The sequence below is a fragment of the Anas acuta genome, chromosome 13 (assembly GCF_963932015.1).
Source record: "Anas acuta chromosome 13, bAnaAcu1.1, whole genome shotgun sequence".
In the NCBI taxonomy this organism is placed as follows: domain Eukaryota; kingdom Metazoa; phylum Chordata; class Aves; order Anseriformes; family Anatidae; genus Anas; species Anas acuta.
In genome coordinates, this window is record NC_088991.1 from 20,019,375 (window position 1) to 20,047,263 (window position 27,889).

The following is a 27,889-nucleotide window of genomic DNA, read 5'->3' on the forward strand; positions in this document are numbered from 1 at the left end:
ATGGAAGAAAAGCACCCTCCCGGGTCCCAGCTGGCTTTCGGAGCCCTTCCTGGGCTCTGGGGGGGGGAAAGGCGGCGGCGGGGAGCGGGGCCGGGCTCCTCCCCGGGGCGGGGGGGGGGGCCGGGGCCGGGCTCGCCCCGCTTGAAGGGCGGCCGCGGGGCAGCGCAGGGCGGCGGAGCCGAGCGGAGCCGGGCGGCGGTGAGCGGGGCTGGGGGGGGCTCCGGTGGGCGAGGGGCTCCCGGGGGCTGCAGGCACCGGAGCTACACCGGGGGGGGGGGGGCGAGGGTCGGTGGGGTGAGATGGGGGCTGCAGGGGACGGGGGGCTGCTTTGGGAGGTGCCCCCCGTGCGGGGATGGGGTTGTTTGTTTTTTTTTGGGGGGGTCGTTTTTTGGGTTGCAGCAGCCCCTGGGCTGTGTGGAGGGAAATATTGATTGGGAAATAGCCGCGGGGAGGTGAGCGCTTCGGTGACCTGCTGCTGTGTTAAAACGGTGAATGGAAATTTGTCTGCACAGCGAGATGCAGACCCGACCCGGAGGCTCAGCTGGGGGTGCTTTTTGGTTTTAGGGGTGGGGAGCTGTCCCCTAGCAGCCCACAGCGGTGTTGTAACCCTGAATTTTAAGTCAGGTTAGGCAGACGCTCCAAATGGTGTTGGGGAGGGCGACCCGCAGCAGGGCTGCTTGTCCTGCAGCCTGCAGGAGCAGCTCCTGCGAGCCTCGGCTTCAGTCCCCGGAGGAAGTAAAAGTTCATAAAGCAGCTCGGCCCCGCTGAAGGAGTGATCGCAAATGTGGCACGGAGATTATATAAGACGGTTCATCTAAAGAGCAGATGGTGGCAGAGATCTCCTGATTATCGCTCAGACGCCAGGGCTGTGCCGGCAGCCCCAGGGGCGGCTGCTGCGAGCCCAAACTTTTGCAGGCATCATCCCCGGTGCTGTCCCGGCAGGCAGGGGGGGACCTGACCCTAAAAATGCCGTGGGGAGACCCAGGTCCCTCGCTGCCTGGACCCCCCGGTGCTCCTCTGCGTTTCCTAGCAGGGCTCTCCCCCTCCTCTGAGCTTTGTGTGACACTTGCAGGGATGGGAAACGGCTCGGTTTATCCACTGGGTTGTCCCATTTTCTGCTCATTCTTCAAAATAATCTTAACTGCGTGGAGATGCTGTCAGATGAGAAACCTGTAAAGTGCAAAAAGATCACCCCAGCCTCTTAATCTCAAATATCTTGAATAGTTTTCTGTGTCTGAGAAAGAACTGATATGTGATGCCTCAGTAAGTGCCGAGATTTTATCTATATGGGTTTTCATGAGCTAATTGAGGCTAATGTGTTCCTGCAGTGCACAGCACAGCAGGGTTTTGCTCGGCGGGTCTGCTTCCTAGGCATTAAAGCAGGGCAAGGGCAGTGGCCGTAAGAGCTTGAATACCTGTCCAGATGATCCTGGCAGATGAAAACATGCAATAGGGATCGTGCAGCTTTTTTTTTTCAGAGAATAAACTACCTGCCACTCCCAAGCAATTGGTTAAAATTACACAAATGTTACCACAAACTTAATTTCAGCCCTTGTGTCCCCATAAGTGTCCACAAACAGACCAAGGGGGAAAAAATGTGCTCTCTTGTGCCAGATTTTGCCTCTGCTCCCATCTCTGCAACCTTGCTGGCATTTTTGAGCTTTAATGTGTTTTGCATGTTGGAGATAATCAGAGGATTGTTTTAAGTGCATCATCTCCCAAATAGCTGAAACCTGGCTGAAAGCTGGAAGCCTCAAACACCCCAGAGTGGTTCTGAATTCCCAATGTATCCCAGGGAAAGGGGGAGAGGCTGAGGGCATCCGTCTGCACTAATGCTGCCTGGCTGTTTTCAAGGATGAAAATACGTACCACTGAAAATTGGTTTTGAGCACATAGTTTGGGTTCTCATAAGTGATATTGTCCTGGCTGTTGTCTTCACTGTTTTTCTTCAAGTCATGGTATTTCGGTCGGCAGGTGTCTCGCAGTGCTGATCACTGGGGTTTTAGATGTCTCCGGCCGAAAGTGAGGTTGTGTGTCTGAGACATCAGAAATTGAAAAGGAATGGGAAAATTACGCAGGGGTGAAACACCTCTTGCTCCCTCTCGCTGTACTTTAAGACACCCCAAGTTAAGAACATCTTGTCTTACTGTGCCCAAATGAATATCTGAAGGAAATGATAAAATTTTCACAAAAGAATGGCTGAGACCATTTGGAAACAGAGCCCTGGCTGTACAGTCAGCAGAGCTGACTGCTGGGGAGCCCCAGTCCTGCTAATGGCTGTTGGAGCAATGTGAAAAGCAAACCCAAGAAGAATCCCATGGGTACTGATGTCTGCAGACCAAGCAGGCTGTCCTGCCTTCAGAAGCAAGGAGCCTTGTCACAGCCCCATGCTCTCACACCAGTGAGCCCTGGCGTGTCCTGGCTGACAAGCATCTCTTATCAGAAAGTGCCGTGGCCACCTTTGTTGCCCGTTTCTGCTGTTTTTCTGCTGCTTTAGTTTGCAGGCAGTTGGAACCTCCTGGTATTTTGGTGGAAGGAGGATGCAGCCAGTACTGAGGACGTATGAAAATGTGACCCCCACCTTTACGCCACCAGCTGTAGGTGCCAGCTGTGGAGCAGTGGCTGTGCTGGATCATTATAATTATGTGTAATTAACTGTGTAACGTTGGTCTGTGCAGAGCCACATCCATTCCTAGCTGTTCTGTCCTTTAAGAGAGAGATGATAGGTCTTTTCTCCTATTTCATAATGATATTTTATTTTTGTGTGCTGCTCTAACATAACTGACTCCAACTGTACTACAGCTAACTCTAATATAATGATAAGTGACTGATTTTTTTCATCTGTAGGCCTGAAATTCATCGCCAGCCAGCCAGTTCCTCCCCCCGTAAAGATGACCGAGCTCTTTGACAACCTGTCGTGCCATCACTCCATTGACGACTTCCGAAACCGCGTGTACTCCACGCTCTACTCCATGATCAGCATCATGGGCTTCGTCGGCAACGGCGTGGTGCTCTACGTCCTCATAAGGACGTACCGGCAGAAGACGGCCTTCCAGGTGTACATGCTCAACCTCGCCGTGTCCGACTTCCTCTGCGTCTGCACCCTGCCCCTGCGCGTGGTCTACTACGTCCACAAGGGGAACTGGTTCTTCAGTGACTTCCTCTGCAGGGTCAGTTCCTACGCCCTGTACGTCAACCTGTACTGCAGCATTTTCTTCATGACTGCAATGAGCTTCTTCCGCTGCATAGCCATCGTTTTTCCAGTCCAGAACATCAATTTGGTCACGGAGAAAAAGGCGAAATTTGTGTGCGTCGGCATCTGGATTTTCGTTACCCTGACAAGCGCTCCTTTCCTGCAAAATGGGACCTATCAACATGGCAACAAGACCAAGTGCTTCGAACCCCCAGAAGACTCTACCAAGACAAAGCTGGTTGTGATCCTGGATTTTATTGCCCTCTTTCTGGGTTTCGTTTTTCCCTTTATTGTCATAACCATCTGCTACACCATGATCATAAGGACCCTGATGAAAAATTCCTTGAAGAAGAACCAGGCCAACCGCAAGAAGGCCATCTGGATGATCATCATCGTGACAGCCACCTTCCTGGTCAGCTTCACCCCGTACCACATCCTGCGGACCGTGCACCTCCACGTGCTGCGGCTGAAGAGCGCCAGCTGCGAGGACACCGTGTACCTCCAGAAGTCGGTGGTGGTGACGCTCCCCTTGGCCGCTTCCAACTGCTGCTTCGACCCACTTCTCTACTTCTTCTCGGGGGGCAACTTTCGGAAGAGGCTGACCACCTTCAGGAAGGCTTCTTCCTCCAGCATCACGCAAGCCTTCAGGAAAAAGTTCTCCATAAAAGAGAAGGATGATGAGCCCTTCGGGGAAAGCCAAAGGGAGAATGGCAACGCCTCCGTGGCCACGTCGTAGATGGGCGATGCCTTCGGGTAGGATCTCGGATGGGCAATGGTGATCTCAAAACTGTTCCAGGAGACACAAGCAAGGCCCACAGGCCTTTTTCACGATTATATTTGTAGTAATAACGGTGGACAGTCTCTGATTTCTGCTGTTCTGCTGCAGTGCGGTGGAGCTGATGGCCCCTGCGCCGCTGCTTGGGCACGCGCAGCCACCTCACATGGAGGAGGCACCGGCCAGCAGCAGTAAATTGTTGATCCGATGATAAGTTCATGTAAACACACTTTTCAAAGCCTGTATCGTGTTTGGGAATTCGCTTCATTTCACAAGTCTGCAAAGAGCGCTAATTCTCTGAGTCAGTGGGAAATGTAAACACAACATTTGCTGGACGCCGCACACGGGAGCTGCTGACACATGAGGAGGGCAGAGTTTTCATTGAATCTTAAAACAGACGCTAAATTATTTACACAGCAGAGGTCAAGATAATTCCTGCCCTGCTCCCAGCTGCTTCGGCTTTGGACTTCAGGTTTCAAAGAGAAGTACACGTGTGAGGCTTGCAGGGTGGGTGCCCGGGTCTGTGAGCCCAGCGGTCCCACCCGGACAAGCAGCAACCTGGGCACGCTCTGGTTTGCAGCAGATCTGCAAGGGGGTTGAGCAGCGGGGTGTGCAGCCAAGCTCCTTGGCAGAATTGGCTGTGATGTTAAGCTTGGATACATCTCCTGTGCCTCGGCTGTGCCTCGCTGCTGCTGAGCAGGGGCTGTTTCTGCAAGGCTCCAGTGAAGGCAGCTGAGGCAGCATGTCTTGGTGTTGCTGCACCCCCTTGGGCTCTGCCTGGGGGGAGAGCATCCTCTGAATCCCTAGAAAAATGTTCTTTGTGGGAGTAGCTTTAAAATTATGGTAGCCTAACATGCGTTTGAAATTCATTTCAATAGGACTGGTACTGTAAGTGATGGCTGCAGGATGCAGGTTATCACTCCAATTCTTCAGGAGTTTTACCTAAAAATAGCCTATTACTATTTAATTTTTTTTATTATTATTTTTTTATTTTTTTGCCTTTTGGAAGTATTGACTAAGTTAAAAAAAAAAAAAAAGTAGAAATCATATTTTAAAAATAGCCAAATATGACTGAAAGGTGGTCCCATTTGGGGGTGTTCATCTTGCTGACACCGTGCAGAAGAGATGCAAGCCAAGGCACTGGGAGGGATCTGAGGAGACGTGGACATGAAGAGCCTGAGTGCCGGGTGTCAGTCAGGAGCCCAGATGAGGCTGGACACGATGTCAGCTTGAGTACGGCGTGATGAAAAACCAGATCGAACTCGGTTTCATTTGTAATGAGAAATTTCCAAATCCTGTCCATAAGGAAGCATTCCTGTGGTTTTCCAGTAAATCCAGTGTAAGTGAAGCCAGTTCTGCCTTTCTTTTAGTGGAGCAAAGTTCAGCCCAGGATGCGTGATACGTGAGGACAGAAATAGTGTCTGAATCCTAGCAGAATTCTGTAGCTGGAAAACGTGGCTCATGACAAATAGGAAATGTGTTTTAGTGTTGTGGCATTTGTGAAGCTCCTTGATGTCTTAAATAAAGCAAATTGTTTTAATACTGTAAAAAAAGAGTGAGCAGAAGGGTTTGGACTGGGAAAGGAGGGGGCTGCTTGAGATTATTGTTACACCTACAGGGAGGAGTAGGTGTTCGCTCTGCACACCACAGACTGCAAATCCCCGGCTCTGCAAAAGACATTTGAAAAAAAAAAAAAGAAAATTCACCTGCAGAGCAATTCGTGGATGGGATGTTTCAACAAGACCAGAAACATCTTCAGAAAATGTTCAAGATCTACAAAACGTGAAACTGTTCGTGTGGAGGAGCTACAGCTCCCCTGAGCCCCCCTGGAGGGCACAGCTCCCACTGCACTGCTGGAACCACAGACAGCTGGGGGAGACCCGCATCAGCAAACATTTCTGTTTTAAGGGCAGCACCAAGCACGGTGGCTGGGTCCCAAATCCCTGAAGGCATTGTGTAACTGTGAATAGAAATCACCGTGATAAACTGAGGTTTGGAATATGTAGAAATAACATGTACCTTCGCCAGTTTTAAAGTATTGTGTACAGTAAAGCTATATATATATATATGTTGCAAAGCATTTTTATTATGCCAGAGATCTTTTTTTTTTCATTGTTTTTATTTTTTTATGAGACAATGGGTATGACCAGAGAAATGACAGTGGTTTTTTGTTTGTTTGTTTGTTTTTGTATAATAGGAAAGACTGTATTTTAAAGAGGGCTGCTGAAAATTAAATGGAAATGTTGCAAGTTAAACCTGAAGAACTTCTGTTTTCCGTGTCTTGTTTTAAACCCGCTGCATGCAGATCCTTCTCCCCTACAGAAGGTTTCTATCAGTTCACAGCACTAGGGAGCAATATTCCCACAATAATCGTTAGTAATGATGCAATAAAGCCGTAGCAGCACAGAAGCTGGTGGAGCAGTGCCTGGAGCCTGCTGGGGGCTCGTGGCCCCGGCTGTCGGGGTGCTGGAACCACAGGAGGGAAGCGATGCTTGGGTGAGGATGATGGAGCTGGGAGCCTGGCATGTTTCTGTGCAAAAAAAAACAGTGAGAAGGATGTTTTCGGTTTAGGATTTCCCAATGTACGTGCCAGCTCTGGCAGCTCGTGTCCTCTGCTGCCCATGGCCCAGGCACCAGTGGTGGAACTGGGAAGAGCAACTGGAGCTGAGCCATCCCGGTCCGGGGTCTGGGTCAGAAATGTCTTTGAAGGGAAAGTGCGGTGGTGAGCTTCTTGCTTGAAACTGGACTTTTTTTTTTTTTTTTTTTTTTCTGTTGCATTTGCTGCAATTCGTGGAGCAATAGTGTCACCTAGTGCTTCGTCATCCCTGCGGCTGCTGCCTGGTGCCTCATGCGGGTTCTCTTTGGTTTTGACACGCAAGGCAGCTCCTCACCTGTCAGGCTGCCTCTGTTCCTGTTTTCCTCTGGTGTTAATCATCTTCAGTTCCCCCCTTCCCACCCATTCCCACATTTTATTGAATAATCCTGGGGTTTTCCCTCTCCACCTCCGTCCTGTTTGTCCTGGGACATTGCCTGCAGGAAGAGGAATAACTGCCTGCAACGTGGGGATGGGAGCATTTTGCATCTATGCGGTGTGGAGCCAGACGGTGCCAAGTCCCCATGGCACGGGCACTGCAACCTTGGCATTCGGCAGTAAATTGCCCTTGCCTACCTCTTAGCAAAGGGAACGGTCCAGCCTTTCCCCGGTGCACTGACCTTTCCGTGGCTGGTCTGGCAAACAGCAGTAATCCCTGAGCTAACACAGGGCTCAGCAGGTACATCAGGCACCTGTGCTGGTACACGTCACGCTGCACCATTTCTGTTTGCTCCAAGATGGGAAAAGAACTGGAGCATCGCGCAGACTCCCTGCCAGCTGCCTTGTCGTTTCTGGTTGCGACTCGCTGGAGACACGTTGCCAGCCCTGAGCGCTCAGAAACCTTGGCTCAAGCCTTGCAAATCCCAGCTGCCCTAATACTGTTTTGGCTCGCTTTTTGTTTGCTGTTCTGTGCCTGTGCCTGTAGGGTGCAAGCAGGTAACATCTTTGGGCTCCACTCTGCAACAGCTGCAGCTTGGGATATGTTTTATTATTATTATATTTTTTTCTTAAAGCAAACTGAGACTCTCATTCTGAACAGTCTCCTTCAGGAGTCTGAGTCTAAAAGTTGTGGGAAACTGAAGCATCAGCCTCTCAGTTTAAATTCCCATGAATTATTTGCTGAAGCATCATTGTATGTAGAGGTGTAGCTTAACCGGTCAGAGAAATAATTGTACTTCTCAGGCTCAGAGACACGGAGGGAAGAGAGCTGCAGAGACCCTTAATGCAAAGAGCAGGACGCAGAGTTAGGCTGACTTAGCAATGGCAACCACTGCTGGAAACACCTGCGCTGGTGGAAATGTCTGCTCCACACCTCTGCTTTTAGCCAGCTTAAGTCAAGCCACTCAGAGAAAGTGTGTGTGCATTTAAATTACACACGGGGCTCAGGCAGTGCAGTCACTGCATTCTGTACACTAAAGTCTGAAGAGATTAAAAGTGTATTAACGGTTAAAAAATAATAATTAGGTGCCCTGAGCCACTTTTCTTACTGCTGGGTGCCTGTAAGTGTGTGGAGCATCTCCTGAGCAGCGCTCGGAGCGTGCTGCCTCACCGTGCACAAACGGTGCTTCGAGTCAGACAGTGCTCACTCCCCTCCCAACAGCCCTTGGTTACCCATTTGTGGAGAAGAAAAAAGAAGCAAAAATATATATATAGGATATATTTTTAAAAAGGCAGCTCTCAGCTGAAGCCTGTTCCGTGTAATAGTATATTTAACCTGCAGGTGTGAGCATACATAAGGGTTGAGGCTGGGAGGAAGGAGGCACTGACACCTTATTCCCCTTTCAGTTTCAGCACACAAAGCATAAGTACAAGAATATGATGGTGATGGTGTAGTCCCTTTTGAAAAAATAGGGGACTCCGGTCCTTTTCGCAGTGGGGTGGATGGGTGCTTCCCTCTCCCAGTAAATAACGTGAGAAAAACCCGTGCTAACGCAGTGCTCGCAGCAGGCACCAGACCCACTGGGATCACCACTGCCTCCTGGGAGGACACAAACGTCTCCCTTCCACCAAGAACTTCTTAAAAGGTCATATACAAGAAAGAACAGTCTGTGTGATGTGTTGGGTAAGGCAGTAATCTTTTTTTTGGTGCAACATAGCAGATAACATGCAATATTTTCATGGGAAGACATGGCAGGTGAGAAATCTGGGTCTAGCAGATGCCCAGGGAGGGCTCTGTGCATCCCTGACAGACTAAAACCTCTCCCTTTTACCTCCTGGAGCACAGTTTTCAGGAGCACAGTTTTCAGGACAAATTTCTGTTCAAGCAAAGAGCACCATATGGGCGCTGTTTTGTCTTCGAAGGGGCCTATAGCATGTTTTTATTTGTGCTCATTTTCAGAGAGGGTCCAAAGCAGCCACCTGCTGCCAGAAGCTAACCACAGACTAGATTTCTGTTTGCAAAAACAACGTGATCTTTCTGTTTCCAAGAAAACACGACAAATCTCAGTTTCCAGTAAATCCTGGCCTTGATGGCTCCGCGCTGCTCCTCGCCTCCGCTACCTCTGAGCTGCTGTGAGAGCTGCGGGGTGCCACCTGTGACATAAGTCCAAGAAGATGGATTCATATTTCTAATACTCGGTGGCACTTCTATCTTGTTTACAGGCCTTCTGAGGTCTTTTATTCCTCTCATTCCATAAGTGTATTTCCTTATCTAACCCTACAGCAAGTTGGCATTTGGCTGTTTTAACTCCATCCCATTTTTGCTTGCTATAGGGCCAAATTCCAGTGCCACACACTGGGATATCCAGAAACTCCACACAGGATGCAACCACCCTTACTCTGTCTTCATGAAGTGCCTTCAAATAAAACGCTCACAGGATGCGAGAGGCAAGTAAGCCCTCAGTTTAACAAGCAATAAGCTCCAAGCCCTTGCAATAAGGAGACGTTTCCTGCTCTGCAGGACACACTTGTGCCCGGGGGCTGCACAGTGAGGGGCTGCAGGCACAGGTCCACGTGCAGGAGCTAATACTTGTGCTGGATCCCAATGTAACGTTTTCCCTGGATCCACTGCAGCCTGACATTAGCAGAGGGACTTCTTCCATGTGGCTGGAGGGAGAACACTGGGCTCTTTATCCTCCGCTCGTGGCAAAGGAGGGTATGATCTGATTGCTAGGAAAAAAACGAGCAGGAAAAATGAAGGAAAGTACATCAGGCTTTAAAATGCCGTCAGAGTAAGCGATTTTGCTAGGAGTGCACTTGGAATAAAGTGATCACACCGTTTTCTTAGACATTTCTTAAAAACGGTGCAGAAAGCAAACCTAGGGGATGGGCAGCTCGGTGTGCTGCGCCCTGGCACACGGACCAGAAACGTTGGGAACTGAGCTTCAGTTCTCTGAAACCATTAATTTCGGCCCTGCGAGTGGCCACATGCACAAACAAATATTCGGAGTATTTGCAAACATTACTGGAGGGGGAAATGTGCCTGTTTCTTTCCTGTCAATGCAGCTTCTTACGCTTCAGAGGAAGCAAGGCTGCTCTTGGAGCAGAGCAAGGACCCGGTGTTAGTTTAATAAATATATTCCAGATGGATATTCACCAGATTTGGGGGGGAGGGGGAGGGAAGGAGGTAGCAAAAATACCCTCTTTTGATCATTAATGAAAACTCGCCTTCCAGGAATGCTGTTGCATGTCCCTGCGAGGGATGCTGAAGACTAAACAGAGCTTGTTTTCGGTTTAGCCCGCTGGAATCTCTTTCATTTGTGCAGAGCACATCTCTGTGATGCTCCGCATGGGTTTTTGGCCTAAACACCTTTAACCTCAAGACGGCTCCACGCAGCCGTCCAGATAAAGCCTTGTGAGATCAAGAGCAAAGGGCACTGAGTTTCGGGATGGCTCTCGGTGCAAGGCAGCATATTTTGTCTAGCAGTGCTGTGTGTGCTGCAAGCAGCTCGTTCTGCTTGCACTAACCAGCAGTTAGTGCAAAATGTGAGCACAGGACCTGGGTCTGCTTGCCTGGCTCTGCCTGCATGGGGAGGAAGACCCCGCAGATCCACTTGGCATCTCCTGGCCAGGGACAAATCCTGCTGCCATGCATGGAAATGCGCTGAAAGCCATCTTACGCTCTTGTCCTTTGGTTCAGGATGGGGAGGACAGGTGGTAAGGCATGCAGATGTGCTTGGGTTTCAGCAGATCAGGCCAGATGTGGCAGCAGCCCCTTGGAAATGCCAGAAAGTGGCTCCTCGGTTGGCAGGGGTCTCCTGAGGTGGTGGGCTGGGCCTGGCACCATGCCTGGAAAGGGACCAGGATCAAATCTTGCTCCCTGCTCTCGTATTTAAGTCTCAACCAGTTTAATAGCATGCCTCATGCACGAATTGCACATATCCCAGGAGTCAACCTGGTTCTATTTCCTTTCTGAGTAACTCTGAAATGAGACAGCCCCCGTTTTCTGACCTTTTCTCTCTCCACATTACTCACAACAGGAAGCCTCTGGAATGGTGAGCACGTACTGCTTACGTGAGTGAGGGCTGAGAAATGTTACCATCATTCTTCAAGAAAAATGGAAAGGGAAAGCTCCCCATAATTGGCCTTGAGCCTCTGCCTGCTGTCAGCAGCACCTCCTCCCACCACCTCCATGTCCTTCACCACCCTGACTTACTATGTCAGGGGTTCCCAGGCCTCCTGAGCAGGTTCACGTTCCTCCTCTCCCTTTGCTGGGTGCTCAGGTGGGACAGGCATCCCTGCGGCTCCTGGCTGTGTCAGCAGCATCCTTGCCTCCATGGGACAGCTCGTGGTCCCCAGCTGCCCTGCCTGGGCCAAGGAGAGCCACAAGCCTCTGAGCATCCCAGAGGGGCTGGCAGGGCAGAGCTGGTGCTGACAGGAGGACAGTGGGTCCCTTTTTAGAGCTGGCCCCGACCTGCCATGAAGAAGTGCTGCAATCCATGCATGGAGTCTGCCTGCACTCACCTGTGCTGTGCAGGATTGGAAGGGGCAGCAGCCCTGCGCTGAATTCAGGTGGTTTTCTGCTTCGGGTGCAGCATGATGACTCCTCTCAGGGTTAATCATATCCTGTGGTAGGAAAAACAGACATCAGGGATGTGAACTAATAAAGCAGAGGCACTGCAGGATGGCTGCCAAGGCCCTGGGGGACTTCTGCACGTCCTGACGTCCTGGGGACTTTCATCTCCTAGCCTACCCGGAACCTCTTCAGGTCTGATTTGCACTGCTAATACCAAGCTGATCTAGCTGAGCTAGGGTTTGATGTCATTGCAATTAAAGCTAAAATGAAACTCTATGAGCTGGGGGTTTTCCAAGGTCCAGCAAATGCCCCAGGGTTTTTGGGGCATCTCTGTCCGTGGCAGAGGAGATTGTAGTGGGTCAGCGTTGGGCAGGGGAAGGAGCAGCAACAGAAATTGGCACTGATGGCTCAGCGATTGCACCCTTCCAAATCAAATTTCTAAGTACAGTAACTCTCCTGTGGTGGGAAGTCCTTCTGATGAAATAACCCCTGCTCCTTGCACACTTTCAGCATTACACTGAGCTGACATAAATGTAAAGGCACAGAACCTCACCGCCTTCTGCAGCTCCCAGCAAGAGGTGCCTGGTCTTGTGGCCCCTGCCACAGCAGCCGGACCTGCAGCATGTTATGTATTTTGGTTTTCTGCTGTGTATTGCTACTGGATGTGCCTCTAAAACAACGAGCTGTGCTGTAGAGACACATGCTGGTAACACTTTACGCTCATGCAGGGCACATTTTGTTGGTGAAGTGACTCTTACAGTGAGTTTTGAGAGTTAACGTCATTGCAAGGGAAAAATCATAGAAATATAAGATATTAGGTATCAAGGCTGGGACAAGTTTCTCTATAATAGTGCTCCTGCACAAAAGCAGATGTCAAGGAGCAAAACGTCGTAGCTGTGGCCACACCATGTGCAAGGAGCCGCCTGGGTCTGGTGTACGTATCTCTCTTGCTTTGTCTAACTGCAGTACTCCTTGGGCTGCAAGCAGGAGAAGCTGCTCAGCCCCTCCTCCACATCACTCCCCCCCCCCCCCCCCCCAAAAAAAAAAAAAAAAAACAAGAACTGTGATAATAAAACATTAAAGTTGAGAGTTAATCAAGCACTCGGCCCAGAGAAGCCCAACGGCTGAAGTTTCAATCCCAAATTTAATTTGATCATGCAAGAGGCATGGAAATGCTTCATCCCCTGGTTTCCCTGGATTGCTGAGATCTGCGCAGGTTACCCGGGCTCTAATCCCAATTGCAAAGCTTGTGTCAATACAAACCTTCTGGGCCACAGCCCCTGGGCTTGCTGGGAGAGGGAGGAGATTTGGGGCTGTTTGATAAAATTGTAAATTGGGGGATTTGCTTGTTTCTTTTTAGTTTATGTTAAACTTTGGGAGCTCTTCTTTATTTCTGCATGTAAACTCTGCAGAACAGCACTGCCTTTACAGTCCCGGCTTGCATAAACACAGCTTAGGTTCTGCCTGGATGAAGGGATCTATATTTAAATAATCGTGGCTTTTATGATTGTTTTTGCTGCAGAACTCTCTCTATAAATACCAGCCTGCTTATCCGAGGAGGGTGCTGAAAAGGCAGCTACACGGCACGTGAGCAGCAGGCAGCAATGCCGAAAAGCTGCTTTCTCCTCCCAAAGACACACAAGGTTGGCACACATTGTCACAGCAGAGGGGCTGGCTCCTGCTCGCAGACCCCGTGCAGAACGAGAGCCCCGTATTTGTCCAAAATACATGCTCCATGCTTTTGCTTTTAGCCAGGTGGCCGGAACAGGTGCTGAGGACATGTTCAGGCTGGGGTAGGATTCAGGATTCTGATACAGGCGGCCTTTCTTGGGTGCCTGCCATACCAGGTTAGCCACAGGTACACATATTTCATTTTTGGAGGCTTCCGCTCAGCTCCATTTGAAATTATTAGGATAAACGCAAGCAAAGATTGAACCCTGTTAGCATGGGTCCAGAGGAGGGTGATCCAAGGGCTGGAGCAGCTCTGCTATGAGGAAATGCTGGGAGAGCTGGGGATGTTCAGCCTGGGGAAGAGAAGGCCCTGGGGAGACCTCACCGTGGCCTCTCAATATTTAAAAGTTGTTTATAAGAAAGATGTCGGGAGACTTTTTACAAGGGCATGTAGTGATAGGACAGGAGGCAATGGTTTTAAACTAAAAGAGGGTTTAGATTGTATATAAGGAGGAAATTCTTCATTCTGAGGGCAGTGAGGCACTGGACTGGGCTGTCCAGAGGAGCCATGGGTGCCGTGTCCCTGGTAGCGCCCAAAGCCAAGGATGGGATTTGGGCAGCCTGGGCTGGCAGGAGGTGCTGTGCTGGCAGGGGGTGGCTCTGGGTGGGCTCTGAGCCCCCTTCCAGCCCAAACCATTCTGTGACCCTACACAAGAAGGCCACTGGGCACTTGCTGCTGGTGCTGTGGTGGCTCAGGCAGCGCCATGATGCTGCCCCGGGCCCTGGCTGCGCTGCTCACCCGTAGGCCCGCGCCTCTGCCACAGCGGGTCTGGCACAGCTCCTGGCAGCTTATCAGCCCCTCTCTTACCACGCTAACAGAAAACCGTCCTCTGCTGCCGCTGGGGCTTATCTCGCCCCCAATATCGCAAGAAAAGGGTAACCTCTAACGGGCCCAGGCCGGTCACTTCCCTGTCACAGGGAGCGACCGCTGTTCCCAGCCTGCGAAAGAGGACATGAGGCGGTGACACGCCAGGGCACCAGGCTGCTCCCAGCCCTGTCCATTCTCAATGACACCTTCACACTGCTCCTTAATAACCCTTTTATTTTGCCAAAGCATTGTTCAGGTGGCTCGTTTCAGGCAGGACACGAAGGTTGAAAAGTTTCTCCTGAATCCACGGGAGTGGACCTGGGGGCCAAGCACACAGAGCACCACCACGACTCCGTGCATGGCCACAGCTTCGAGCTTTGCCTTCTCTCTTCTCCTTTTCCCATAGATGATGGGAAAAAAACTCTCGGCTGGCGTCTCAGTGACAAACCCACACTGGGCAGCAGGAGATAACCTCGGTTCTCAGCTGCTCGGGGCCTTGCTCCAGCCTGCAGAGCCACGTGGGCAGCCCTTGCCAGAGCACCAAATGTACAGGGAACTAAGCAAAGCCAGCACTTCACGTTTCTGCAGAGAAGCTTTCATAAGGGATATAACAGCCTGCACCTCCAGCAGCTTCCATTACAAGGCACTCACAATAGCTGCAACGAGAAAGGCAGCTCAGATTTTTTCATAGCAAGAGAAGATGGGAAAGGTGGGAACAAGCCAATTTTTTTTTCTTCTTTCTCATGCACAAAAGGGTCCTTATTCATTTTAATAGCAGGTTCTCTCACACAGCAATCAGCTCTGCCAGCCAGACAAGGGGAGAAGGGCTCCTTCTGCAGCCACCTCCTGCAGATGACTGCCACATAGACCTTCCCTGAGGATGGGAAAGCAGATCCATGACAATCTCAAAATGGAGAGCATTAGCCCTGAACAAATAAGTAGATTGTAATAATGGATACAATATGGAGGGTTCCTCGAGGAGCCAATATTTGTATTCTTCACAGCTGCATCTTTTTCTGTTTTTTCTTTTTTTTTTTTTTCCTTTTTAGCCTGAAGTGCTCCCAAATGCTTCGTGCCATGTGGCTGCTTCTTATTTGCATCAAAGACCTGATTCATTGCTGCTCTGCACTTTGATAGATTACGTCTGCTCCTGCAAAGCAGATATACAATGCTCGTTGGAGAGCATGGCGAGCCTCTCCTGCGACGGCACACAGCGCGAGCTGACACGCTGGGGACAGTGCTCCAGCTCCGAGGTGTCGGCTGAGTGCTGAGGCTGGACGTGGAGCCCCCAGCACCGAGCTGGGGCCCCCAGGCCTCGATCAAGCGAAAGAACAAAAAAAGGGAATGGAAACAATAATGAGGAATGGGGTTATTGTAGGAGAGAGCAAGTAAAAGAGGTTGCTTGGGGACAGTGAGGAAAATGCCAGATAGGAAAGCAATAGTGCTCTGAAGAAAGACAATGGAGAAAGGAGAACTAGAGTGAAACAATTGAAAGCCCATGTTAAAACGGAGCAGAAGGAGCTCTGATCGCAGGCAAGCTGTTTTCACAAAGGTGCTGCAGCTTTGTTCGTTTCCAGCTTCATGCACATTTACGGCATGCAAATAAAACTCTTTTCCCCTGCACACATAATTAAGCTGAAACTTTTGGTGTTAACATTATGCCACAAGGGAGACAGGCTTTTGCTCCCTAAAAGTGAAGGGAGGGGGTGATAGAAATGGGAGGCAGCCAGAAAATTAAGGGAACCTGAGCCACCTGATGGAACATAGGAAACCTGCACCAAATACGCGGCAGAAAACAAGAAAACAAAGCAAGCAAAGCAAGAGCATCACATTACACTTGACAGTAAAATATTGTCGGATTGCATCAGTTCTTTCTTCTTGGTGTTTCACCTGCAGCTTGTCTAGCTATGACATTTAGCACGAGTTTAAAAAGAGGCCAATATTTCAACAGCGAAACCCTCAGCCTTTTGTCTGATGGAACAAATCGATTCCAAATGTTGAGTTTTCAATACAGACTATAATTTTGTTACATTCAGATTTATTCTGCTTGCTTGCTTTCCTTTTTGTCTTTTTCCTCCTCTCTGTTCTTCCGAAATTGGCTCTGATGCAATCTTCTTGCTCTCCAAAGCCCCTTTGCAGCTGTGGTTCATGCAGCAGGAAATGAGCCTCTGCCCTGCCCGGCCCAGGGAGCAAACCTGCCCTTCCAAAATCCCACAAAACAGGACAAAAATGCGGGACCCTTGCTGTATTCAGCATCTTGCAAATTTTATCTTTATGTAAAGCAGCAGTAAAGAGTGTTCCTGAGTTGTCTTAAAACATTTTCCAGTCTAGTTTATAAAAATTGGTGCTGAACTCATTTTGGCTTGCTCCTTTTCTCGCTAGCGCATGGACAAGCATCCTCCAGCTCTAACATGTTTAAATTATGGGTGTTTTGAGCATTTCTGAGGATCCAGCTACTCGGATTTCTTAGAAATATGACCACATTCATGTCGGGCCAGGCAAGCAGACCTGATTTAGCTTCACTGGCGCTGCTACCAGGTCAGCTGCAGAACTGCCTGCGTATTTACCCCGGGAGCGATGACTCCGGTCCAGCTCCTCGGGCTTGACTCTTCCCACCCCTGCAGCACCCGGTGTGTCTCCTGTGTGCCCAGTGCCACCGGGCTGCGGGGCTGGCACCGGCTCCCTCCCACGTGGAGAAGCTGGGTTTACTCAGCTGGGTGCTTTTGTGCTGAAGCAAAAGGTGAAAGTGCCACGTTACGTTCACTTACCCCTGTATTTGCTTGGGCCTGCCTGTTGCCAATGCTTTGTTGCAGCACGGCGCTCTTCACTGGTGGTTGTTTTTTTTTTTTTTTGGTTTGGCTCTTGGCTTGGGGGAAGAGTTATAAAATTAGGGGTAAACACAGCTAGTGTTTGGAATTAGACTGAATCGGGATATTTGATTCCTATCTGGGCCCTGGCTGAACAACCAGGGGAGGAACTAAGCAGAGAGAGCCTGCAGAAGGTGGGGAAGGTGCGGGTGAGGCCGGGCAGGTGTCCCACATCCAGCTCCTTGCCTAGCGGTGCTGTGCAGCAGCAGCATCCCCAACCTGGGGACAAAGAAACAAGCAAGAGCTGCCTGGCTTCCCATGAGGACAACACCTGTGGCAGGGCAGTGCTTGGGGCCGGCACCCCGAAGCTCGAGGTACCCTCAGCCAGGCTGCTCTGAGGCTCTGCAGGGCCAGCGGGGCTGGCTGCTCCGAGCCCGCTCACAAATGGTGTTTTTCCCTGGGTCCTCCTGGCTCCCTGAAGCAAATAGCAGGAGCGAATGTGTTAATTACAGGGGCCGAGTTCAGTGAGGAGTCAGAGCTGCTGCTAAATATACGCAGCCAGCCATTCGGCTGAACACGGCCGGGCAGCCAGACGCGCCCGACTTTCACAAACAAACACCGTGCTGCACCTTCAGCCTCCGGGGACTCGGTCGGCTTTGAAGAGGCCCTTTCAGCTGCTTTCCCCCATCATTTCAAAAGCTGCCGGGGCACAATTAGTTGGCCACAGCTGACCAGCAGCCTGTGTCGAGCTTCAGAGGAGTCGTGCTGCCTTTCTGCACTCCCGGGCATCGCTGGCATTATTCACAGCCGTCCCTGCTCCCCAGGTCCCAGCAGCTAGCGAGGGTGGCGAGGGTGAGCGTGGCTTCTTCTCCTCGAACGTGGAGAGGTCAGCAGCAGGGCTGCAGCAAGGAGCCAGGGTTTAACTCACTTCTCCGAGCAGGCCCTGCTGGGTTTCCAAGGAACTCGGTCAAATCTGAAGACTGGGACGAATGAAGATGCAGGGTGTAGCCTGGGGCCAGGACACACAGTGTTTACACACAGTCTGCTCCATATAATAAGTGAGAGAAAGAATCATAAAACAGATGTTCTGTGCAAAGTGCAAATTACCCAGGCGCTGAACTTCATTCCTTTCCACTTAAAACAACCATAAATGCATGGTATGTTTATTGTGGGTTGCAACGGGGTTTGCTTTTTGTTTTGCACCTTTATCTTTGACTTTGTAACAATAGCAATGTTGATATAAAAATAATATTCTAGGACCTCATGTGTGAGTTTTCTGGAGAACTTCTTTGCAAGATGTTTCTGGTCTGCAGCGGTGGGGAAGGCACCATTGGGGAGTTTCTATGTTCTGCTTGGAGAAAGAAGCACAAACAGCGAAACACAGAGTCCATCTGCATCACCTGCCAGATTTTTCTGCCAATTCAGCCTGGCCAGTCTGTACTGATAACAAGAGCTGTCTTCTTTTTCACATGCATCCTTTTCTTTCTATAAGGAGACCACTGGTTCCAGCTCTACCACATCACAGCGCCTGCTGAAATAGCAAGAAATACAGCAAACGGAATTGGACTGGAAAAAAAAAAAAAAAAAAAATCCAAGCTTAATTTCTTCACTTAAAATTGCATTATTTGGTAATGATAGAGTGTACACATCTACAGAGCATGGAATGAAGTGCTAGAATAATTCAGAGCCTCTGATGGTATCTCCTATTTGCTTAGATAGCGTCGGTTAATGTTAAATCACCTCTGCTGGTGATGACTTGCTTCTGGGGTTCTATGGCAAAGAAATGGCAAATTCTCTGGACGAGAGATGCCTGCACCTGTGCATGTAGAACAGGAGGCATGTTTCATATACCTGTAAGGGAAACTCCTGCTCCCAGTGCCCTACAGGCTTTTCCCATTGTGCTTTTTTCCCAAATATACAGCACGGAGTGCTGTTTTGCTCTTGATGGACCAGATCCTCAGCTGGAGAAAACACTCCTAATTGCATTGGGGTGGATGGAGCCGTGCCAACACACACTGGCTGAAAACCTGCTCCATTATACACTGTTTACTTTTGAGGATCTAAGCACACACGCTTCCAACAAAGTTCTGTTTGATAAAAGTTTGTTTGCCAGGTTGCCTTGCCTCGGTCCCTCCTGAAAGTGTACACAACAGTATTTTGTATATAATAAGAGAAAATGAAGTGAATGTGTTCCAAGACCTTGTTTGCAGGTCCTAACGAACTCAAGAGATGGGCGGCTTTGCTAGACACTAGCTAAAATAACCACAATCATAATTATTATTACCATGCAAGTATGGAAAAAAGAAGTTTTTATTACGGGCTGGAACTAGAAACCCAGAGCAGCTGCTAATCATCATGATAAGTGAGTTGTTGGCTTGGAGTTGGTGTTTTTTTTGTGTGTGTGTGTCCGGGTATTTACTGTACCCGACTGCAAGCAGAGTTTTTTGTTACCCAGGCCTCTTGGTAACCTCTCCACAGGCCCCCCAAGTCCCCCTGATGTGCAGTACGGAATACACTGTAATTGTAATTTTCCTCTTACCTCACTTTTCTCCCCTTTCTTGTTGAAGGCTTCCCTTTTCCATTTCTTTACTTTCTTCCTCCACTTTTTTTTTTGTTTGTTTCTTTCTTTCTTAACTCACCTACAGCAGCTGAATTAGCAAAGAAAAAATAGATTACAGTTCCAAATTTTCTAATGGAAGAATGGGCATGTTTTTGGCACTGCTTCTTGCCATTGTTTTGTTAAGACCGACTCTCCTTAACTCTCCTTTTCCATCCCAGAGACTGCCCTTCCTTTATAAGCCCAGATTTCTTCCCATTTGTGCTCTCTTCCCTCCCTCCTGACTCATTTCCACTTCCCATTCTGGCTGTTTCTTTTCTCTTTCCTTTTCCTTCCTCCAAATGTTTTGAGATTTTATTTTCTGCTATTTTTAATTCCTTCTTCCCAGGCCCGGATCCACCCCAGACCCAGCAGCGTTAGCGTCTGTGCCTCTCTGCCTTCTTCTCTAGACGGAAAGGAGGCCTGGGCAATCATTTCCTCAAATTCCAGCTTTTTCTAATCCCCTAGTGACTCGAGATGAGCAGTGGTTGCCTTTGTGTGTGAAAGGTGGCGTCACCACTGTCCTTGTACAGTCCTTATGGCTCTCCAGGAATTTCCAGGAAAATATAGCTCAATCTCCCTCCCCTTGACTCGATCCATTCTGTCCTGTAATTTTTGACCCGTTTAACCATGGCCTTCTTTCCAGGCAGTTTGGTCACTCTGCTACCCATGCCAAATATTTCTTCTCTACAGCTTTGCCATCTGGAACAGCCTGCATGCCTTCAGCCTCGCCGACTGGCCATATAGTTTCTAGTTTCAGCTGAAAAGAATTTTCCTTTACTGTCATCCCATAGCAATCTGAATGTCGGATGTAGGCAGCAAACATTCAGTCATTTATTTTCTGCGGTGTGGGAATAGTTCTCGTACTTGAAGCAATTTCAGTTTTAAAGGAGCCCTGGAGCTTGTGGAATGTGGGCAGTTTTTAGATCTTTCATCCTAAGTCTCACTAGCAACTGGCTACGGTTTCTGTATGCTTTTCCACCAGACATCCTATTTGCTGGAATTGCCAGTGAATACCTTGCTATTACAAAAAATATATTTAGAAGGGAAAATTAAGGGGGAAAAATGATTTTAATGAAAGGCAGGCAGGAAAGGAAAAGGATTTTTCTGAGTGCTAAAATACTGCATTATTACCTACAAAGGAATTCTTGTAATAACCAAAGCTGGGAGGTCCAATAGCCTTCAGTGCAAAGAATGCTCAGCATTCACCCCCAAAGACCTTCTTTATTCTGGATATCAGACACAGTGTGCTCGTGATGGGGAATCAGACCTCTGTATATCACACAACACCAGTAGTCGTAACTTCTAAGGTTTAGCTGGCAACGAGTAAATACTGAGCCTGCAAATTCAAAATAGCCCTTGAATTACTGCCTCGAATTCAAGCTTCCAAATCACATCCTGATGGGTCTTTTTCAGAGATCTCCCCAAAGTACAAATATTTCACTTCAGAACTGAAATCCCCGGGGCGCTAGCTACGCTTCGCTGCAGATTAGCTAGAGCCTGTGGAGTTATAAGATTCCTGAGATGGAGTGCTGAAGATTCCAGGAATTCTCTCAAAGGTGAAATGATTAACCAACCTTTCTTTTGTTCCCAGAGCACAACAATGCAGAAAGCAGGTCTGCATTGACTCCTGTGCTAGACTTATCTTCTACCATATCTGAAGTGTTCACAAGCCTTAAATCTGAGCTGGAATTAAAGAATCTCTTCAGAATTATTAGCGAAATCAGAAGCTGAATATTAGTGACGAAAGTAAGACATGAGTTAGAGCAGCAGCTTATTTTTCTGCTGAATCTTCTTCTGGAGATTTCAATCTATTTTATGGGCATAAAGAATTATTAATGTATCTTTGACGATAATAATAATTGCGATGTGCTGATCCACACTACTCCACAGGGCAAAAGCCCTGCTCCTTTTCTGTACCAGAATCAGGCCAGTGGTCACATGTGAGCATTAAAACTTTTGGAAGCAGTAGAAAGAAGAAAATTCAGGGCATAGACCGTGACAGAGCTTTTGCCAATGATCTTGTCAGGAGGAAAAGGCTGCCCCTTTTCTCCACCTGGAACTGGCCATCGACCCAGCTACCAAATGTTGCTTTTCAGATCAAAAAGGTGCAATGAGCTGCTCAGATAAAGAAGCTCTTGTACATCTTGTACATCTTCTGAGCTTAAATAAACAGGGGTGGGAGCACAGACTGCAATGAAAAGGTAACAGGCTCCTTGCAAGAGCCATCTTTTAATGTGCCCGTGGTGTTACTCCACACCTTATCTACACTTTTGGTGCTGCACAGTGACAGCATTGGCCCATCTTCTTCCCCAAACAAATGTAAAGGAGCTTTGTTCAAAATCTTTAGTGGAGTTTTACCAAAGATCAAATGCAACAAAAGAGAAGGAAAGGGCTAACACTGCAGCAAGGGCCCAGCACAGGACACAACCTGACGATGATTTGACCTGTTCTTTGCTTGCTTTATTTGCAGAGAACATACTCGCTATTTTAAGTAGAATTAATTGCGAAGTTATGCTGATTGTTTTGTGGCATTTATTTACCAACGTAAGTTATTGGTTATCTAGAAATTGAGCAGAAGCCGCCACCTCTGGCCTTCCTTAACACTGCTTGCTTATTTACAAGATGGATGGGAGTTTATTTTGGTCCTGTTCAGCACGGGCCGTCCAGTATGTCACATTAACCACTTCCACTAGTCTCGAGAGAGAAATTCTCTGGCATAAAGGAACAATTTCTTCTATTCATTACAAAACTTCCTATACTCATTAAAAACGTATCTGAGATCCACCCAGGGGTAAGTACGTGGCAGCTCATTTTGAAAGGCCAGTTTTTTTGTCTGTTATACAATTTGCATCCCAGCCTTGAGCCTAACTTTTCTTCAACGCTGGCGTGACTGGCGGTTTACTTGGGGCTCCTGTACAAACACGGCCAACAAATTTTATTTTGCACTCATACAGAAACCGGGTCCGGTCCAGGCTGCGTGCAAGCGTTCCTTGACCTGTGGTTAGGCTGTAAAATGCCATTGGGGATTTAAATGTTTCATGGTGCTGCATGTGGCTCATCTACATGAGGGGTGTGAGGTGTGAAGCCCCATCCGTACCCCAACCCCAACCCCATCCCCATCCCATCCCTAACTCCATCCCCATCCCCATCCCCATCCCCATCCCATCCCTAACTCCATCCCCATCACAACCCCAACCCCATCCCAGTCCCAAACATGATCCCTACCCCATCCCCATCCCATCCCTAACTCCATCCCCATCCCAACCCTAACCCAAACCCCATCCCAGTCCCAAACATGATCCTAGTCCCAAATGTGATCCTAGTCCCAAACACGATCCCAGTCCCATCCCAGTCCCCAATCCCATCCCTAGCCCATCCCAACCCCAACCCCATCCCAGTCCCAAACATGATCCTAGTCCCAAACATGATCCTAGTCCCAAACACAATCCCAGTCCCATCCCAGTCCCCAATCCCATCCCTAGCCCATCCCAACCCCAACCCCATCCCAGTCCCCAACCCCATCCCAGTCCCAAACACGATCCCTACCCCATCCCCATCCCATCCCAGTCCCCAACCCCATCCCAGTCCCCCCCACTCCCCTCCCGGGCCCCCCCCACCGCCCCCAGACCACCTGCACTCAACCTCCGCCCTCCCGCTCCACTTTGTGCGGCATCGAGCGGCCGCGTCCCAGCCTTGTTTGGCTGCCCGTGGGTTGCCGCGCCCGCCCGCCCCGCTCCCGCCGCCGCTGCCGCTCCCGCCCCTGCCCTGTCCGGCCGGCCGGCGGCGCAGGCGCAGTGGCCGCATTCCATCATGGCGGAGCGCTCCGTTGGCGGGCGGCAGCGCCGCGCCTGAGGCGGGGGCAGCGGCGCCGCGCACGGTCAGTGCCGCCCCGGGGCTTCCGCGGCTCCGAGCCGGTTCTTTGGGACGGGACGGGACGGGGCAGGATAGGATGTAACGGGACGGGAGGGTGCAGAGCAGAGCGGTGGCGGTAGCTCCCCGCCCGGGGTGGTGGTGGTGGTGGCGGTGCGGGGGCAGCGTGAGGCAGGGGCCGGGCTGCGGGGGGCTGCGGGCGCTGCTCGCGGTGCCCCCGGCTGTGGTGGGCACCCGGTGGGCTCCCGGTGGGCTCCCGGCTCCCCTTTCTCTCCCTTCCCTCCTCCCTCAGCGCCCGCAGCCCCCCGTGCGCCCCGCTCGCTGCCCGGGGGGCTGAGGGGGCCGCGAGCCGTCCCCGTTCCCGTTCCCTTTTCCCCCCCCCATTCCCCATTCCCAGCCCCGCCAGCCCCCCCCCCAACCCCCCCCCCCGCCGTTCTCCCCGCTGCCTGCGAATGCCACGTCGCCTTCTGCCTCAGCTGCCTGTTCCCCTTCAGCGAGCCGGCTCCAGACGCCTCCCCCCCTGCTCCTGCCGGGCTGGGGCTGGGATGCTGGCACGGCTTTTGGGGGGTCCCGCAGCCCCCCGACCCTCCCTGGGGCACGGCGGAGCTGGGGGGACCCCGCTGAGGCCGCTCTCTGCTCGCCCCGTTTGGTGCCTGCTGTGCTGCGGCCCTCCACGGCCGCCTTCCTGCTGAGGACTGGGGGAAGCTGTAGGGTTTCGCAGCCCCCCAGCCCCTGCAGCCCCTCTGCTGTTGTCCACGCACTGCAAAAACCCCGTTTGCCGAGCCCCGACGCCTCGCTGGCAGGTGGATCTGCGTCCTTCCCCAGCTATTCCCTCGCTTTTGCGCCTGGGGTTTGAACCTTGCTGCTCAGCCCTCGCGTTGGAGCGATGGGGGCTTTTCCGTAGGTGCTTCTGCAGCCCCAGCTACCGTAAGTTGCAGTTTCTGTTGATTCCTGGAATAATTTATCTCTCATCTGTCCCGTGGCGGTGAAGTCTTCAGCGTTGTCTGTCATCCCGTGCCTCACCTGGTGCCTAATTGTGAGCACGGACATGGTGCCTGCTGGCGTGCCGATGGCCACGCGCCTGTCGCCTGCGATTCCTGCTGCATCTTTAATGTATTTATCGCTACAAAACCTGGTCCGATAGGCAAAGACTATCTCGGTCACAGATGGAAAGACTGAGGCACAGGAATATTTATGGCCCAAGGTCACACAGGAAGTATGTGGTGAGGCAGGGAATTGAATCTAGATTTCCTGAGACTCAGATTGGTATTTTAACCAAGGAAGCATCCTCTCTGTGCTTTAAGCCAGTAAATTGTCCTTAGAGTTAATATCCCGCATGGAAGGGAGTACTCTGTGTCTTGCGCGGTATCTTTGTGAGCAAAAAGCAAAATCCAGGTGGCTTCCCACACTTGCATTCCTTTTTCCTGTTTTATGTAACTTGTATGTGAGAAAGGCTAAGGCAGTAGAATAGGAGAGATGTTGACCTCTCAAGACTGTGTGTAATCGTGCAGGCTGAAAACCAGCCAGCTATTACGCCGTCCTCTCCTTTAGGTCTTGGTACCTCACCGTGTTCCAAATCCCTGAAAGTCTTGGAATGCTGTTGTTGTCTGGGAATAATTTATTGTTAGCTAGAATCAAATCTCAGTCCGTACAGCTGAGTTGAAAGCAATCTGCCGTTGGTTGGATCAGAGCTTGTGATTTTTAACGCAGCAGTCCCTGAATAAACAGAGCTTGTGTTGACTGTCTTAGACGTCTCCTGGAGCAAGCTATTACAAGTCGTTCGTTCACTTGTAGGCTCGGTGCTGCTGAAAAACTTGGCCTTAACTGTAATTATTCCATTTCGTTGTCAGAGTGCTGCTTAATTTCAGCTTCTCAGGTTCCATATCTGCACAGATACATCCTAGGAGCTGTTTTCATTCCCGTTATGTAAGGATCGCTTACTTTTGTTTGTAAAGTTCCCTAGTTAATTTCACTGGAGTGTTGTAGTTGCCAACAGTTTTGAAGAATCGAATGCTAGAATGGTTTAAAACCGTAATTCCTGGCGTGCTCACCTTCAGAGAGAATAGAGATAACTTTGCCTACACAAATCTGTTTCCTGCCACAGCCCTTGATCACAAACTGCATCTTTCTTTGATGTTGTACAGAAACCAAATTTGCAACAAAGCTGAATATAAATGCTCTATATAACACTTTTAACGGTCTTTTGTTTGGGTGTTTTTCGGAGGCTAGTATTTGCATCATGTTGACAGTGTGGGCTGTCACACCCATACCAGCGCTCTTTCATCTTTTAGATTTATTTTTAGAAAAGGTCTGGTGGGTCCTTAAAAAACAGGATTTTGTGTTTGCTGTGCAGACAGTACAAGTTCTAGTGCTGTGCTCGCGAGAGCGCCTGCCCTTGGCACCCCCCAGAGTCTGGTACGCTGGGGCTGTGTGGGTATTTGCAGACCCATTTGTACACCCGCTATTAAAAATGTTTTGGAATCCCTTTGGATGAACTTCATGCAAATTTAAATACGCGTTCAAGGTTGGAAGACTGAAGCCAGTGCTTTTATTTGATGACCTGCCATTTCGCCAGCTTTGAAGACTTCTCGTCAAGCCGTAGAAGTACGCTTGTGGCTTTTAAGAAAATATACAGCTGGGAAGGCATTCCTGCGATATTTCACGACTTTGATGCGGAGTGCTGTCAGAATGCCTTCCCTAGTTATATATTGTCTTCTTTGCCTGTCATCATTTTATACGGACGGAGAAGAATTTTAAATTTACCTCTGAAAGCAGATGAGAAAACCCCACCGTTAGCCGTACTGCAACGGTCAGGAGGCTGGAGGTAAAAAATAGTATTTCTCGCTTCTAACTTTGGTACGTCTCAAAATGATCCAGCCTGAACTATTGGTATTCAAAATTGTGGTTGCTCGCTGCTCCAGTTTCAAGGCTGGTGAATATCAGAGAAGTAACCTTTTCATTTTTTCACCTGTTTTTAGCAAGTTGTCATGAAGCTTACCAAGGTCAAGATGGTTAGTTTTCAGCTGTTATCTTTGCTGCAAGCCAGACCTTAACTGAAAAGTTTTGGATTCCTGAGTGAGGAGCACACACTGAACCCTTTATTGCATTCTTGAAGAGCTTATTGTAAAAGCAGCGATAATTTATTCTTTCAGTGGTGCTAACACAATCCTTTCTGTGTATTGACCAGCAAAGACAGACCACTGGCTCAGCGCCCTTAGCCCGTTTCAATCTTAATGTAAATCTGCTATTGTTCCGAGTATCTTGATTGATGTGCAAAAATGCCTCCGTTTGCGCAGGATTCACTTTCCAGCACCGGGGCCTGATGCTTTCTATCTTTTTGTCCATGTCTCGTTAAAAGTAGTTCAGGAGGACACGCTGAGGCTGCGACTTGGGCAACATCTGTGGCTTCGCGACGGTATCACCTTTCTGGTGGGAGCAACAATGGATCTGCTGTGTTTGCAGGAGGGAGCTGCGGGAGCCGTGGCTGGCTCGGTGCAAAGTTAGCCAGCGTAGTCTAAACTACCTCAGTGAGCTCCGGGGGTGCTGATTTCTTACTGTGGTCCTGTAAAGCTGCAGGATGTACAGGCCTGTGCCATAGCTTTAGAAAAAAACATACCGTAAATCAACAAATATTTGTCAGACTTGTTAAGTTTGGAGACCCAAAGCGGTGCAGTTCGTGTTCCTCAGTGTGCAAACTGTTTAGGAACTGGAGTTTGGTACTCGACCCGGCGCCACAAGAGAGGTGATGATTTTTACACCATTAAATGTAAAATCCTGAATGGCTTTGACTGCTGAAGCCATCCGTTACCTGCTCGTGGTGGCACATCTGTAGTGGAACAGATCCTAGAATAAAGCCGTGCTGCCCTGTAACAGTAAACTCTGCCCATGTTTTCTGGATTGTACAATTAATCTGTTTTCAGTGTACCCTAGCAGAGGGTAAATATGCTCCTGGTAATTTCAATTCGGACACCTTTGCATACTGTTTGGAAATTGATTCCCCACACACACACGTTATTGTCATATAGAGGAACAGAGCACTGAGCAGACAGCTCGGTAAATACACTCATTGGCCACAGAATGCGCTTCATGCGGGAACCATCATCATCACATTCAAGTTCCTTCTCACGGATTAGATCATAGCGTAAGCAGTGGAGTGTCTTTGGCCAATATGGCATTAAATGTATGTGCAATATGTTTACACAGTTGTCAGATTTTGCATTCTGTACACAGAAAGGCTGTGAAAGGTCTTTTGAGTCATTCACAGCAGAGTCTTCCTTGAGTTTTATTTGCAGAATATAGTGGAGTTGATCACTGGCTGTTCTCTGATAGCTTCTGCTCTTTTGTTCAATCTTAAGTTGTTTTCTGCATGGTTTTCTTTTCTCTCCCTAAGACTTTGTGCTTGCCAGTCACTAAAAAGAAAATTACTATTACATTTTTTCTTGTCTACAGAAAGAAGACTGAAGGACAGTACAGCACCTTGCTCATACTACAGCAGGCACTGACCGTGTACCATTCATCAGCAGGAGCAATTTCAAGTCAGGAGAGTGACAACGGTAATT

At 49.5% G+C, this 27,889-nt stretch overlaps 2 protein-coding genes and 2 long non-coding RNA genes across 10 annotated transcripts in view; 3 read left to right on the top strand and 1 right to left on the bottom strand.

Annotated features, from left to right (window-relative positions):
- On the top strand, positions 1 to 4,880 carry CYSLTR1 (cysteinyl leukotriene receptor 1). Its single transcript, XM_068697530.1, has 2 exons — positions 1 to 198; positions 2,848 to 4,880. The coding sequence occupies exon 2, from the start codon at positions 2,892 to 2,894 to the stop codon at positions 3,927 to 3,929; it is 1,038 nt and encodes a 345-aa protein (XP_068553631.1). The 5' UTR covers positions 1 to 198; positions 2,848 to 2,891; the 3' UTR covers positions 3,930 to 4,880.
- Positions 4,881 to 6,228: 1,348 nt separating this feature from the next.
- On the bottom strand, positions 6,229 to 24,111 carry LOC137863918 (uncharacterized). Of its 4 annotated transcripts, none has more exons than XR_011101224.1 (6): positions 23,972 to 24,111; positions 19,401 to 19,509; positions 16,823 to 18,427; positions 11,464 to 11,565; positions 11,156 to 11,370; positions 6,229 to 6,498 (listed from the first exon to the last, which is right to left on the bottom strand). It is a non-coding gene; the product is annotated as an uncharacterized lncRNA (long non-coding RNA). The 4 variants fall into 4 exon arrangements; XR_011101225.1 differs by having other exon boundaries at positions 6,229 to 6,669; XR_011101227.1 differs by lacking the exon at positions 11,156 to 11,370 and having other exon boundaries at positions 6,238 to 6,498.
- On the top strand, positions 7,395 to 11,179 carry LOC137863919 (uncharacterized). Its single transcript, XR_011101228.1, has 3 exons — positions 7,395 to 8,623; positions 9,274 to 9,391; positions 10,984 to 11,179. It is a non-coding gene; the product is annotated as an uncharacterized lncRNA (long non-coding RNA).
- The window catches only part of LOC137863916 (fibronectin type-III domain-containing protein 3a-like), a 45,605-nt gene continuing 40,914 nt past the window's right edge, over positions 23,199 to 27,889 (top strand). For 2 of the 4 annotated variants that reach the window (XM_068697525.1, XM_068697526.1), the window contains exons 1-2: positions 23,199 to 23,337; positions 27,780 to 27,883. The gene's annotated coding sequence lies outside the window, so the exon portion shown is untranslated. Of the gene's footprint in view, positions 23,338 to 24,117; positions 24,258 to 27,779; positions 27,884 to 27,889 lie in introns of those variants that run through there. The other 2 variants (XM_068697527.1, XM_068697528.1) reach the window with 1 other exon arrangement.

Coding starts and splice junctions, on each gene's coding strand:
- CYSLTR1 (XM_068697530.1), top strand. CDS start 2,892: ATGACCGAGCTCTTTGACAACCTGTCGTGCCATCACTCCATTGACGAC.